This window comes from Phocoena sinus, chromosome 2 (genome assembly GCF_008692025.1).
Source record: "Phocoena sinus isolate mPhoSin1 chromosome 2, mPhoSin1.pri, whole genome shotgun sequence".
Classification (NCBI taxonomy): domain Eukaryota; kingdom Metazoa; phylum Chordata; class Mammalia; order Artiodactyla; family Phocoenidae; genus Phocoena; species Phocoena sinus.
In genome coordinates, this window is record NC_045764.1 from 70,158,012 (window position 1) to 70,172,724 (window position 14,713).

Consider the following 14,713-nt stretch of genomic DNA (forward strand, 5'->3'; position numbering starts at 1 on the left):
AAGAGATGGCAAGTCAGATCACGTCCTTAGAGGAGACTTGAGGAAAGAGACGGAGGCTACTACTATAGGGATAGTGCCGGGCTGGCAACAGTGGGTCTCTCACCACCCCCAGGCCTGCAGGGGGAGGGGAGAGGTGGCCACCACAACCTGGAGACTGAGAGGGCTGCACGGGAAGGGCGACCTGACAGGAGCTGTGACTCTGGTCACTGGAGGAAAAAAAGTCAGTGTGAGGCAGCCCGGCAAAGGAGGGAGCCACCAACGAAGTCCCTGGACCTCCCACTCCTCCCTACCCCTTGTCTTCTTCAGGTGCCCCCATGGGGAGCCAAAATCAAGAGAGCAGGGCAGCCTCCTGGGGCGGGAGGCAGGGGGAGGGGAGAGTGGCTCTAGAGGGGTAGGCAGGGCGGGCGAGGGACCTGGTATTGGAATTCGAGAAGCACGATATCCATCTTCCATAGTCTCCACCTCAAACCTTTGCTATGGCTCCCTTTTCCTACAGAACAGGCCCACGTTCTCAGCCTGGCGTTCAAGGCTCTTCACACTCAGGCTCCAACCTCCCTCCCTCCTGGGAGAGCTACAGGGGCTTCCCGTGATCTACCTGCACAACAACTCTGTACGGTAAGCCTTATCATCCTCAACGTTTTATAAAGAAACCGAGTTTGCCCAAGATGACACAGCTGGCAAGTGATGGAGCCGGAATATGAACCCAGGTCTCCCGATGCCAAAGCCGATGCTTACCTGTTCCGCCATCCTGCTTCCTCACGGAGTGATAAATGCGTGGATTGCAGGGCCATGTTTGGCTCATCCCACCCATGCCTGTCTCACAGAAAGGGTCTCAATAAGGGGTGAGGAGGGGGAGGGAGGAGAAAGGAATATGGATGGTGAGCATAACCTGTGCTAGCCTCTAGGTCATATTTGACTCTCATAACCATCCTCTGGGACAGGAATTACCCTCCCTGTCTAGAGTCGAGACACCTTAATATCAGAAAGGTGAAGAGACTTTCCCATGGTCAGAAGGCAGAGCCTCAGCACCTTGTTTCCTCCCCAAACCAACACTCGCCCCCTCTCTGAGCCCCTGAAATTCCCTCTGCTAATCAGGACTGTGGGGCTAGGCCCATCCATGAAGGCTCCAGTGAGAATGAAAATATGTTACTGGAAAGAAAAGCACAGTGGGCCAAAGTCATAAGGCCACCCTTAGAGTTGTCAAAATTGTGAGTGTGTGTGTGTGTGTGTGTGTGTGATGTGAAGGGCCCAGGTGCCCAAATACCACCATTAGAGACCAAGTCCTTTGTCTCTATCTGCTGAATGAAAGCAGAGTGCTGAATTAATGTGACGCAAGAGGGGGTGATATTTACTGGAAAAAGTAAGGATGGAGGTCTGGAATCGGGGAGGGAAGGCCTGATGGGTCATTTTGGGGAATCTTACTCATGGGTGTCCTGGAAGGCAACACGAGAGATGCAGCATGGTGTGACGGGAAGAGGATTCTACAGATGTGGGTCTTAGCTCAGAGTGGTCCACTGCATTGCTGTGTGTCTCCACGCAAGTTATTTGCCCCGCCCCCTGCCAACTTACCTTTCCTCCCTGTAAAAAGAGGGGTTAGATGAGATGCTTATATCCTGCTCCAAGACCCTGCAGCCCTACAAAAGGACCCCTTTACCTTTTGTTAGTTGCCAGAGAGAGAGGCGCCCCACTTCAGCTGCGGCAGAATCATGAGGGTTTCAGAGGACACTGCTGGGATGAGTCCCGGGAGACCCCCCTCCATGGGCGTCCCGTATTCCACGGCCACAATGGGCCTGCTCAGAGGTGGCCTGTCTGCCGACAGCTGTGTCTCCCACCAGCAGTTAAACTTGCCACTGTTCCTGGGAAGTGACAGCAACTTGAAGCAAAGCAATTAGGATGAAAAAGAGGCCCAGCTGTTTGGGGCCAAAGGAAAATAAACATACCAGCTCTGTGTGTATTCCACCGCCAAGAGGAGCAATTCTTCATGGGATGATTAGCACTTCCAATCCCTCCCCTCCACTGGAGCCAGAGAAGCGGCCTCTGAGCTGATGCTGTGCTGAGATCCCACTCTTCCCACGGTGTGCTGTGCACCCTCTCATGAAGGTCTCCCCTAGTCACCCGCCCACCCCAACCCCTGCCAGAAATGATACCCCTCTCCTCTGAAATCCGACAGCCTCTCTCTATGGGTTTTTCCTTTGATTGGTTGACCATGTGATTAATTCATTTATTCTTTTGACATCCATTGAACACCATTCATTCATTCAAAATTTATTAAGCCCCTACTGTGTTCTGTTCACTGTCCTGGTGATACAGCAGTGAACAAACAGACACAAATCTCCGCCCTCATGGAGCTCAACTTTAGTAGAAGGAAACACACACTAAACAAGTAAAAATAGAGCATAGGAGATGATGCTAGATGCTATGGAAAGAAAGGAAACAGGAAAAGGAGTAGGGAACGCAGAGAAGGGGGAGGTAGATTTTACGTAGGGTGGTCAGGAAAGGCCTCAGAATGAAAGTGACATTTGGGCAAAGGCCCATAGGAGGTGGGGAGTGAGCCAGGCAGCTAAGGGAGGGAGGTGTGCCCGGCAGAGGGTCACGGTGCAAAGACCCTGAGGTGGGAGCGTGCTTGGGGTACCTGAAGAAGAGCAGTGAAGCCAGGGGGAGAGCGGTGATAAAGTCAGGGAGGAAATGGGAGGGGATCCTGAAAGGACTTGGGCTTTCACTCAAGGGAGATGAGGAGCACCCAGGGGTCTGAGCAGGAAAGCAACAGGGTCTGGCTGGCGTATCATCAGGTTGACTCTGCCCATATGAGCAGGCCGAAGAGAGGCCAGCAGGGAAGCAGGCCCTGGGTAGAGTGTAGGAAGGGCTGGTGTCTCCTTCTGCCTCTGTCAGGCAGGCTATGTAAGCAAACCAGGATGATTCCCAGGGAGAGGAAAGCTTGGGTGCAGGGTATCCAGAGTCAGGGTGAAGGAGAAAGTTTGTAGAAGACTGGAGAGAGCTCCAGAGAGTGGGGCTGCAGGGCTGTCATGGAGGTTCAGGAAGATGCTCCTTGCTGCATTAAGCCCTGTGTGTGTGTGTGTGTGTTTGTGTGTGTGTAGATCTCTCTGGAAGGACAAACTTCTTAGAGTGTCCCTCTGGGCAGGCACAGAGAGATTTCAAACCCAGCCTTCTGGGCTTAGTAACCTCTAAGTATCTCTGTAATTTGCCCTCCTGCAGCTGCCTCGCATCCCCAAACACCTTCATGCAGTGGTCAAGTCTGGATGCCAGGGTATGAGAGGCTGAGAATCCCAAGTCCTGGTCCCAGGTCCTTGCTCTTCCACTTGATTGGCTGTGTGACTTTTGGTGACCCATTTCAGCTTTCTGCTGATTTCCTCACCTGCAAACCAGACATGGTAACCATCCTTGCTGAGGGTGGCAGGCTACAGGAAGAGACAATGCAGCCTGACCTGTGAGGCCAGAGGGTAAGGTGGGCTGGATTGTGAAAACCTCCCCACACTGTGAGAGGGAGGGAGTATCTGTCAAAGTGCAGATACCTGCCAGGGCCTTCAGTCATTAACACCCTCGTGAAGGGGGCCATTCCTCTACCAGCTAGATCCTAAGGCAAGAGAACCCAGGACAGTTAATTTTTCTGTCTCAGGAGGAGGAGGGAAAGGGGCTGAATGCAGGGGGGCAGATGAACCCCAAGCAGAAGAGGCACAGAGAGAAGGGTAACAGGGAGGGGAGTGTAAAGGAGACTGGCAGAACTACCCCGTCCGTCCCAGGATGTCAGTCAAGCAGAGAGGCAGTGACACAAAACAGCACATGGCTCTGGGTTCAAAGCCAGGCTCTGCCACTTCCTACCTGTGCCTCTTCTAGTCACCCACGACCTTTGGGTGTTTGGGTTTTTTTTTTTCCTTTATCTTTAAGAAGGGAGTGGGGATGTTGCCAAGCTGCCTACCTTCTTAAAATTCTTACAAAGCTTAAATAAGTCCACTGTGGGAACGCTCTCTGTGAACACTGTGTGCTTATTACACATAAAAGGCGTCTCAGGAAGGGTTGGTCTAGACCTAAGGACGACCGAACGCTGGAGCCAGCAGACCTGTCTGGGCTGGTCCACGCAGCCAGCTCTAAAAGCCGACAAACAAAGCTCTGTGGGTTGAGAGAGCAGATGAGCTAATGGATCTCAAGACTGCAAGTGCACTTAGCACTGATCAGGAGTGAGCAAGGAGGAGAGCGGTCTGTGCTGTTGAGAAAAATTATCCGTAACTTGAAAATAGGCAAAAGGAGGACTGCATGTCCTTTCAGTGTGATTCTGGGGCAGAGTTGACGCACTAAGAGTTATTTAATTCTCTAGGAGACTGTGCCTTTGTTCTACTATTTACTCTTGATTAGGGTCCTGACTTTGTAAAGTTACATGCTAACGTAGCTGCATGTACAAGTATGTATGTGCATGTATGTGAAGATGAAAAGGAATTTAGTCCAGTAGAGAACCACAAAAGTTATGTTTTTATTCCCTGTAAGACACCAACCGGCTTTACCTGTACTTGGCAAGCTTATTTCAGTATATGTTTTCCAACAACATATACAGATCTCTTGTCTCTCAAATGTGCCTTTGAACCAGCCCTACCATTCTTTTGGTTCCCTTATTAATGAGTTAGATAAATCTTTGACATGTGAATAAAATTACATATCGATAGAACAAAAAAGTGAGGGGCTCTGTGGCATGGGCCAGTCACTTGACCTCTGAACCTCACACATCTCATCAGTTGGGAGAAGCTACCCAACTCACATGGCTGAGGTAGGGCTGGAGTGGGGAGATGGATGTGAAAGCACTTTGCATATCATTCACAGGATGCCCAAGTCAGGATTTATTATTGTGACTCATCAGATTAAATTAATCCAGGCCTAAAAGGTCCCAGGCTTCTGAGGGCAGCATTCTCCAGGGCTTGGCACAGGAACATAGGTCAGGGGAGGAGGCAATGAGGGGCAGCCCAGACACTAGGCTCCATGCCCAGGAGGTGCCAGGCTGATGCTGCATTCTCCATTTGTGATGAGGCCAGGATTTCCCACGGCCCTTGGGTCTTGGAGGATGGAGACCACTTAGGACCACTCGGAGAAGTCTGCCCAGAAGCTTGGAGAGGCTGGAGGACTGAGCTGGGCATCTGACCAGAAACCAGGGTCAGGGTACTCTAGAGGCAAGATAAGAGTCCTCATCTAACACCAGAGGTCAGCACCAGAGGTCAGCAGCAGGTCCCTAACTAGTGATCTCTACAGCCTGATGTCTTTCAGTACCTCATGTTTTTGGTTTGTTTCTAAAACTATTTATTTTATTTATTTGTTGGCTGTGTTGGGTCTCCGTTGCTGTGCATGGGCTTTTGCAGCGCGTGGGGGCTTCTCTTGTTGCGAAGCGCGGGCTCTAGAGTGTGCAGGCTTCAGTAGTTGCGGTGCGTGGGCTCAGTAGTTGTGGCACACGGGCTTAGTTGCTCCACGGCATGTGGGATCTTCCTGGACCAGGGATCGAACCCATGTCCCCTGTGTTGGCAGGTGAATTTGTAACCACTGCACCACCAGGGAAATCCCAGGACCTCATGTTTTTCTTTTAAAAAAATTTTTATTGAAGTATAGTTGATTTACAATGTTGTGTTCATTTCTGCTGTACAGCAAAGTGACTCATACATATACATATATATATTCTTTGCCATTATGGTTTATCACAGGATATTGAATATAGTTCCCTGTGGTATAGTGTCGGACCTTGTTGTTTATCCATCCTACATATAATAGTTTGCATCTACTAATCACAAACTCCCAATCCTTCCCTCCCTGACCCCTCCTCTCCCTTGGCAACCACAAGTCTGTCCTTTATGTCTGTGAGTCTGTTTTTGTTGTGTAGACATGTTCTTTTGGAGGACATCATCATTTTATTCTGTAGGTGGGAAAGTGTCCCAGCTCAGCTGACAGCACAAAAGCATCTCTGCTCTTGCTATCTACATATGTGCATGGCTGCACACATGTGCACATACACACGTGGAAAAGGACGTCAGCCAGGGGTCCAGTGAGCAATGCACGCAGCCATCGTCGGGAAAAGCCAACCCTGCACAGAGAAGGTAGGCACAGAGCCAACAGAGAGAGAGGAAGAGGAACGGCGTTCCAGGTCCAGGGAATGGCAAGAGTGGAGGCTAGGAGGAAAGAATTAACCTGTAGAATGTAGAGGAAGGGATACAGGTGAGGAAGATGAGGCAGTTAGACCTGCCCAAAATTGGGCTCATACCTTGAGTAACCTGAAGTCATGGAAATTAATAGTCTATTGCCCTGGAGTGATGACAAAAAGGGCAGTGGATAAGGGACTTCCAACTGGGTTCTCCCCTGCAGGCCCACATCCCATTAGAGGGTATGGGGAACCCTTTTTCCCTCACAGGTCTCACTCCAGGTTCAGCTCAGTTTCTGTCTCTACAAGCCAGTGCAGCCTCACTGCCTCCCCAAAGGCCTCCATCTACAGCTGCTCTGCCTTAAAGGCGGGGCTCACAGACTCTTCCCATCTGCTCCAGCTTTCCCGGTCTCTCCTCTTCTGAATCTCCCCATTTAGCAGCTAATTATCCTGCCTGTCTTCTTCATACAGTTTACTACCCTTCTGCCTGGAGTAACATATTTTTCCTCTCCCTATTTTCCCTTTGCCCTGATTTCTTCAGGACTTTATTATATTGCAGGGTTTGGGTTTTTTTGTTTGTTTTTGCCCTGTTGCCTTCAGCCCTCTGTGGATCAAGACAAATGTGTGTAAACCTTTTGTTGTCCTTGGCAAGACTCTAAGCTTTATGGACCCCTGTCTGTCAACTACAGTCACATTAGGCGCAGCACCCTGCTGAGCACACAGTAGGTGCCTAATTCTTGCCTGTCAGTTTGATTAACATCACTTAACCCACTCCCAGCTGGTGCTCAATTACTGGCCCATTCACACACAAGCCTGGATTATTGAAATCCTACCCCCTATCCCTTCCACGGACATTGTGACCCAGCAGCTCTCAAGACAGCCCAAGTAGTTTGAGGGTTGAGATGCCAGAGTCGTTGCTTCCTGAGATCCTTGGACACGTTCACACCACCAGAAGCAGAAGGCACAAGGCCCGCGATTTCTCACCTGGGGCAGGGAGAGAGAAGTTCCCAGCAGCTCCTAAGGCCAGTCTAATAGACTCAGCCATGGCTCAGAGAAGACTCTGGGCATCCCCTCCTAAAGCCCAGCCCAGGGGTCACAGTTCTGGCGTCGTGGAGGCCACCTGCCCCCGGGCACCGGGAGGCAGCCTGAGGAGAACGGTCTGCAAGGAGCCGGGCCGTGGGAAGCCGGCCTTCTCCCTGAGCAGCCGCCAGGTACCACCCTCAATGGCATAGAGCAGCGTAAACATGAGGTTGACCGTATAGACGGTGTCGCCGCGCACCACGGCCGTGAAAAGCGCGCCCTTGCTGTTGACGAACTGGCCGGGCAGCGCTGTCCACTGGCCCGTGGCCAGGTTAAGGCAGTCGATGGCGCAGTGCAGGAAGTCATCCTTAGGTCCGTTGCGCACCACGTAGAGACTATCGCGGTGGGCCACCATGCAGTGGCCATAGCTCTGAGGGCGCCGCAGCTCGGCTATGGGCAGCCACGCGTCTGCCATCACCGTGTACTCCACCACGGTCGTGGTGTCGGCTGGCCGCCACAGACACACGAAGAGGCGGCCGCGGGCTTGGGCGCAGGGCACGCCGGCAGCTGGCTGCGGCAGGTTGGCCGCGAAGCTCCAGCAGCCCGCGGCCGGGTCGTAGCGCTCCACGGAGCTCATGGCCATTCTCTGGAATTCGCCCCCGATGGCATAAAGGTGGCCGTCAAAGCCGGCCAGCGCCGTGTCGTAGCGCGGCTGGTGGGGGCTGGGGAACTCGCGCCACGTGCCGCCGTCGGGGTCGTAGCAGAAGCCCAGTTCCACCACTTCCTTGTTGGGGCCCCGCACGCCCCCCACGATGTAGAGCTTGTTGCCCAGCGTAGCCACGCCGGCCAGCAGCGTGCTGGCCTCCAGAGGCAGCGCGGCCAGCGTACGCCACACGTCCTCTTCTTCGTCCAGGTAGCACACGGTGCGCGATGCGTCCTCCAAGAAGCCGGGCGCCGGCGCGTGAGTGCTGACGGCCACGTAGCTGCTGGGTCGCAGCGCCTCCACGTAGGCGCGAGCCTCGGGTAGCGCCAGCTCGGCCGCTTGCTCGCCGGCGCTGTCGCGGATGAAGAGCGCGGCGCTGTGGAAGACGTCGTGCAGGCCGAAGGCGGCGGCAGCGTCGCACAGCAGCGCGCAGTTGTCCGACGTGAGGCTGTGCTCCAGAAAGCGCGCCAGCGCCGGCGTCTGCAGGAAAGCGGCGCACTCCACGGCTTGCAGCAGCTCGTCGGGGGCTGCCAGCGCCGGCCTTTCGCCGCGCAGCACCTGCAGCATGGTGCGGAAGCCGTCCGGGCTCAGAGCGCCCAGGCGCACCTCGGCCGCGCGCGCCTCCCTCATGCCCGAGCGGAAGAGGCCGCGGAAGAAGCCGCAGTGCTCCACCAGCAGGGCCTGGTCGGCCTGGAAGAGCTGGCTGCCCACCCACACCTGCATCAGGACCCCAGGGCCCTGCGGCATGGCGGGCCCAGGCGCGGAGGCCGCCTCCGGGGGCCTGGATGCAGCGGTCACCGACTCCGGGGCTCCCCCGTACCAGCAAAAACTTACCCGGGGCATATAAATATCTTCCTGGCTAAAGATAGTACGGCTCATGTGATGTGGTGGCCAGCGGGCTGGATGGCCGAGGGCCCGGAGGGCATCTGGAGACCTGCCGGGTCACTCACTTCCGTAAGAAAAATAGTAATAATGGTGACCATATACCGGGCACCTACTGCATTCAGGGCACTATGAGGGCAGTTTACAAAATATCCCATTTAACCTGCACTAAAGCAGCTGTAAGCCCTCGTGCAGGTACCCTAACTCTGGCCCTCTGTTTCTTTGAAATGGGGCCAATAATAACACCTGTTTCACGGTATTTCGACAGTGTCTGTACAGTGTTCGGAATGAGGCTCAGAGAATTTACATGACTTGTTCAAGGTCATTCAGCTGGGAAAGAGCAAGGACGGGATGAATACCTAGCTCACGCTTTCGGTTGGTGGGGCAGGGGTACTTGGGTGCCCGAGGGAGAGGCAGAGGTGGAACACGTAGAGTGGGCTGGGCTGGGGTCCAGAGTAGGTTTTCTTTTGGCTTGGGCCTCTGCCCCTGACTCTGGGCTAGACCAATCTCTCTTTTTTTTTTTAATGGTTATTTAATTTTATTAATTTGTGGCTGCGTCGGGTCTTCGTTGCTGCGCACGGGCTTTTCTCTAGTTGCGGCGAGCAGGGGGCTACTCTTTGTTGCGGTGTGCGGGCTTCTTATTGCGGTGGCTTCTCTTGTTGCAGAGCACAGGCTCTAGGCACACGGGCTTCAGTAGTTGTGGCTCGTGGGCTCTAGAGCGCAGGCTCAGTAGTTGTGGCGCACGGGCTTAGTTGCTCCGCGGCATGTGGGACCTCCCCGGACCAGGGCTTGAACCCGTGTCTCCTGCACTGGCAGGCGGATTCTTAACCACTGCACCACCACGGAAGCCCCTAGACCAATCTCTTTTTGAGCCTCGATTTCCTTCTCTGTAAAAATGCGTGGTTAACAGGTGAACGTTCAGTAAGTCCCTGAATGTGGACGTATTCCCTGACTCGGGATGGGTGTGGGAAGCTGGTGTCTGTTCCCCTCTTGCTACTGCCCACTCGTCCATTGCTGTATAGCTCAGATCTTGGGAAAAGGAAAGTGGGGCTGCTGAGGAGACTATATGTCTGTGGATGGGAATGAGACAGGCTTCTTGAAATAATATGCAACACTTAAATTGCACTGTCAGGCATTTTGTCAGCACCTGAACGTCTATAATCCTCGCAGCAATCAGGTGAGAAAATAACTATTATTTCCCCTCGTTTGATAGATATAATCCGTTTATTGCTTACAGCATGCATGAGTCAGATATTATTAAATTCACAGATGAGGAGACTGAGTCACCAAGAGGTTCACTCACATGCCCGAGATGACATGGCCAGAGAGCAGCAAAGCTAGGACTGGAGTGCAGCCAGTCTGACCCCAGAGCCTGCGTCTCTAACCGTTGTGCTCTGCTTCCTCCCTGTGCTACAGATGCTGGGCAGTCACTTTGTGCCAGGAGGTCACAGTTGGAAGGAATTTTAGTCTCCTATGGTTCACCCCCTTCACTTACAGTAGAGGATCAGACAGGGAATTGCCCAGGGTCTGGACGCAGACAGCCCCAGGCCTTCTGCTGCCCACCTTGCCCAGAACTTCCCTGGGTGACCACCTAAGACTCCGGGTTCCAAAATGTCAGCCGGAAGGGAGCTTGGTGATTATCTTCTCCTGCTACCTTGTTCTACAGGTGGGTTAACTGAGGCCCAGCCCTGTGTAGGATGTATCTGCCTTTCAGGAGATGTTCAGCAGCAGGTCTTCTTCAGGAGGGCTGGGGTAGCTCAGTGGCTCCCAGTGATAACGCTGTACTTGGGAAGGGAGCAGGAGAACTTCCCTCCCCCCAAGACACACGCATGCACAGATCCTCAAGTATGAATCTGCAGACCCAACACAAGTGTGCCTTTCTTGCCGGGGACTCCCACCCAGTTCACCCCATTAGAGCAGGGCTGGGATGTGGGGACCACTTGTGTGAGCCTGGGAAGCCAGAAGCCTGGAGGCGGCAGCCAGAAATATATGCAAGACTCTGCCCCAGAGACCAGACAGGAAGAGGAGGAAGAGATAGAGGGGGTGGGCAGGAGTCCCCACGGATACTATCCCAGGCCCTCTGCCAGCTTTTCTCCTTCCCTGAGGCTAGACGTTGGCTGAAAGCATGACAGCCCCTCCTTGGAGGAAAGTGGGCTCTGCCGTGCCCAGTCCTGACTCTGTCCTTGCTAATGGTCTCAAGGATAGGGAGAGTGTCTGACTGTTCTCATTTCACAGATGAGGAAAGGGAGGCCTAGAGATGGAATGGGCTCTGCCTTGGTTATGAATGAAGATGTGGGATGGATTGAACCCCGTCCACTTGACCCCAGGCCCCAGCCCAGGTGCCTCTCCTCACCTGCATCAGCCTTTTCTTCAGGAAGGGAAGCAGCTGCCTCCTGCCAGGGGCGGGTGGGGAAGGGGCTGACCCCCAGGGGGCCACAGTTCCCTCCCCAGATGGCCTGTTCCTGGCACCTAGTAACTGGTAGACAGACAGAACCACTTCCTGCACCTCTCCTGAGAGCAGGAGTGGGAAGGAGCACGAACGCCCTACTGGCTGAAGTTCCCTCCCAGTCCCAGTTTTTCACAAGTCCATCCCTGATTTCAGTGGGTTGGAGGGCTAGTGCACACACCCGGCTCCCACCCTCAGCAGCCAGGAAGTGCGGAGGGGGTCAACCAAGGTGGGGGGTCATGACTCTGAGGCTGAGTCCAGGATCAGCACTCTGGCCCTGTGCCCAAGGCCCCAGTGGGGTGTTTTCTGCAGCTGGTGAGAGTTTCCTCCACCCGGACAACAAATGTCCCTCTGGGACTTGGAGAGGACAAGGAAACTGTCATGGCTGTGGGCAGCCCACGGAGTTCCCAGGCTCTGCCCGACCCCACACCAACCTCCCTCTCTACTTAGCAAGGTTGAGGGTGGAGGCAAGGAAAGTGGCTCTGTGTCAGACCCTGAGCCTTTCTAGAGCACACGCCCCACCTTGTACATCTCTCTATCTGCAGTGATTGGCACACTGAGGGATCTGGTGGACTTCTGAGCCCTAACCTAAGTAGGAATCCCCAGTCTGATGGAGGAGACACAACCCCTGACCCACGAGAGCCTGCAATCTGGTGGAGGACTGGGCCCAGCTCCACCACCCTGCACAATTCCCCTTCCGACCCTCCACTATAAATGAAGGTGTTGAACCATATGAGACTGAAGTTCCCTCCAACTGTGACCTCCTGGCCCTCCTGCCTGATGGGTGACCCCTGGCCTTTGCCACCCATGGTGGTATTTCTGCACACAGGGTAGTGATGAGCTTGCCTAGACCTGAAGAAGAGCACTGGACTAGGAGGCAGGATTCCTGCTGGGCTTTGATGCTGGTCCTACCACTGGCTTGCAAAGCTACCCAACCTGTCCAGGCCTCAGTTCTTTTTTTTTTTTTTTGGCCATGCCATGCGGGATCTTAGTTCCCCAACCAGGGATCAAACCTGTGGCCCCTGCATTGAGAGTGCGGAGTCTCAACCACTGGACCACCAGTGAAGTTCCCCAGGCCTCAGTTCTTCATCTGTAAAGTGGAGCTTGGATCTGACTTCTAAGGTTCTGTTCAGTTTTGACATCTGAATTTATAATTGAAAAATCACAGAAGTGGTTGTCATATTGTGCCTCCAGGGAATGCAGTGACATCACAAAGGGGTCCCAAAAGGTTAGCTTTATGTGGAATGGCTTCTGGGGGTGGGAGTAGGGGTGGGTGGCAAGGGCAGGATCTAGTCCTACCTGTCTAGACCTGTATGTGCCCCACTCAGTCCAAAGCCACCTATTGAGCACCTGCTGCAAGCCCACTGCTGGGTGGGGGGCCACATCCTCTGCAGTTCGAGGGCCCCAGGGCCTCTTATAAGAGCCTCAAATGTGGGGAGGTGGTGATAAGGAGGGTTGGGATACTGACCCTAGCAGAATAACCTCTCTCTTGACCCAAAGTGCCCAAATTCCTGGTCACAAAACAGTTGTGGCTTCTTGGCAGTTGGGTGAGAAGCGTGAGCTATTCATGTCCAGAGGAGTGCAGGGAACTATCATTTGCTGTTTTGGGCTATGGGCCAACCTCTAGGTGGAATATTTTCATGTTATCTCATCTAATACTTAATATCATCCCTATTTTAAAGACGAGGTGTCTCTGTAACTCTTCCACTATGAAATGGGTGTGATAACTACCTCTTAGTATGATAATAAGGAACAGATGGATAAAAAACAGAGAAGTGGGGGTTCCCTGGTGGCGCAGTGGTTGAGAGTCTGCCTGCCGATGCAGGGGACATGGGTTCGTGCCCCGGTCCGGGAAGATCCCATATGCCGCAGAGCGGCTGGGCCCGTGAGCCATGGCCGCTAAGCCTGCTTGTCGGGAGCCTGTGCTCCGCAACCGGAGAGGCCACAACAGTGAGAGGCCCGCATACCACAAAAAAAAAAAACCCAAAAAACAAAAACAGAGAAGTGCATTAAGCATTGTGAATAATTCAAGGAGATTATTATCATATTGGCTTAGTCTAATAGATATTTAATTATATTGCAACTCTGGGAATTCTGAATGAGTTTGGGGTCTTTGAAAAATAGACCAAGAAGGGCACCTGAGAGTCAATGGTGATTTCTCATTGGTAGGAATTCCAAACACGTGTATTTCAAATCCTTTAAATCAGAGTCCTTTCAGCTCAACATTATTCATAGATTTTTAAAAAATCCCCAAGACAGGTCAATAATTTGGTGATGGTATTTGTGTATAAAAACAATGACTATTCCTTTCAATAAATTGTACCCCCCAGGGAATGACATAGGTGGAAATGTTGAAATTTTTATATTTTAATCTTTTAGGTCTGACTCAGCACTTCAAATTTCCTATATCAAATTTCCATAATTATTTGACTGTATTTGTTTGTTTGTTTTGTTTGTTTTGGACTCGCCACGCAGTATGTGGGACCCTAGTTCCCAGAACAGGGATTGAACCCGTGCCCCCCGCAGTGGAAGCACAGGATCTCAACCACTGGACCACCAGGGAAGTCCTTTGTGTTTTTGGATAGATTTTGGAACTGTTGGTAGTGGTTGAGAATACAGTGATATGTGAGAAAAAAATGTACAGGGAGTAATAAAATGAGGAACTGAGGCCCAGATGGACAAAGTAGCTTATTCCACAGTCTGGCAGTAAGTGACTGATTCCAAGAGCCTTTCTGGTCCACAATGGGCACTTCTGAGTGCTGGACAAGCAGCCCACAGATGAGGAGGCTGAGGATGGGGAATGGGAGTGGTTGCAGCTGTGAGATGGGCACTGTTTTCCTCCCAAGCCTCGTAGGAGGGGCAGACTTTGGGCACTTAGCGGTCACAGCTGAGGGCCTGAGTAACCAGCTGGCAAAGAATTCAAATCTTTTAAATAGAAGTGAGTTAAGGTCATCTCATTCCATCTTGCAAATCATTGTGGTGTCTCCTTACAACACCTCCTTTTAGTGTCACCCCCTTGATTACCTTCAGAGTCAGAGGGCTCACTTCTTCCAAAGACAGCAGTCCCTTCTAACTATGGGCAGCTCAGGTGATTAGAGTTCACACTCACACTGAGCTAGAACCTGCCTTCTTGCAGCTCCCATCTACTGGTTGGTCTGAGTCTTAAAGATAAGGAACATAACTCCCCCAGAATCACATAAGTGGGGAAGTAGCAGAGCCCAGGTTTACTCCCAGTTGGGCCTCTGGGGGTCCACAGCCTGCCCTCTCTCTAGCAGTTCTCCGGTGAGACCAAATCTCCCCATAGCCCCACCCAGAACCAGTCTGTCCTCTCAGGACTAGGGCCAGCCCAGGGATGTGGCTAGAACTTGGCTCCCACTTTTTCTCCTTCTACAACTCAAAGGAAAACCCTTGGCCATTAGCTCTGTGAGCGATTCTGGCCTGTGGGTGTAATCTAAACAAATTCCTCCCAACACCTTAGAGTCTTAATAACACAGCTGGTTTACCATGATCTCCCAGAAACACTATTAGGCTGAGTCGG

The 14,713-nt window shown here is 52.7% G+C and overlaps 1 protein-coding gene across 1 annotated transcript; it reads right to left on the bottom strand.

Moving 5' to 3' along the window:
* Positions 1-5,890: 5,890 nt before the first annotated feature.
* KBTBD13 (kelch repeat and BTB domain containing 13) lies at positions 5,891-8,928 on the bottom strand. Its single transcript, XM_032623515.1, has one exon. The coding sequence runs from the start codon at positions 8,724-8,726 to the stop codon at positions 7,218-7,220; it is 1,509 nt and encodes a 502-aa protein (XP_032479406.1). The 5' UTR covers positions 8,727-8,928; the 3' UTR covers positions 5,891-7,217.
* Positions 8,929-14,713: the final 5,785 nt, after the last annotated feature.

What these genes read in the sequence shown, in the direction of transcription:
- KBTBD13 (XM_032623515.1), bottom strand. Translation starts at nt 8,726, where the DNA reads ATGAGCCGTACTATCTTTAGCCAGGAAGATATTTATATGCCCCGGGTA.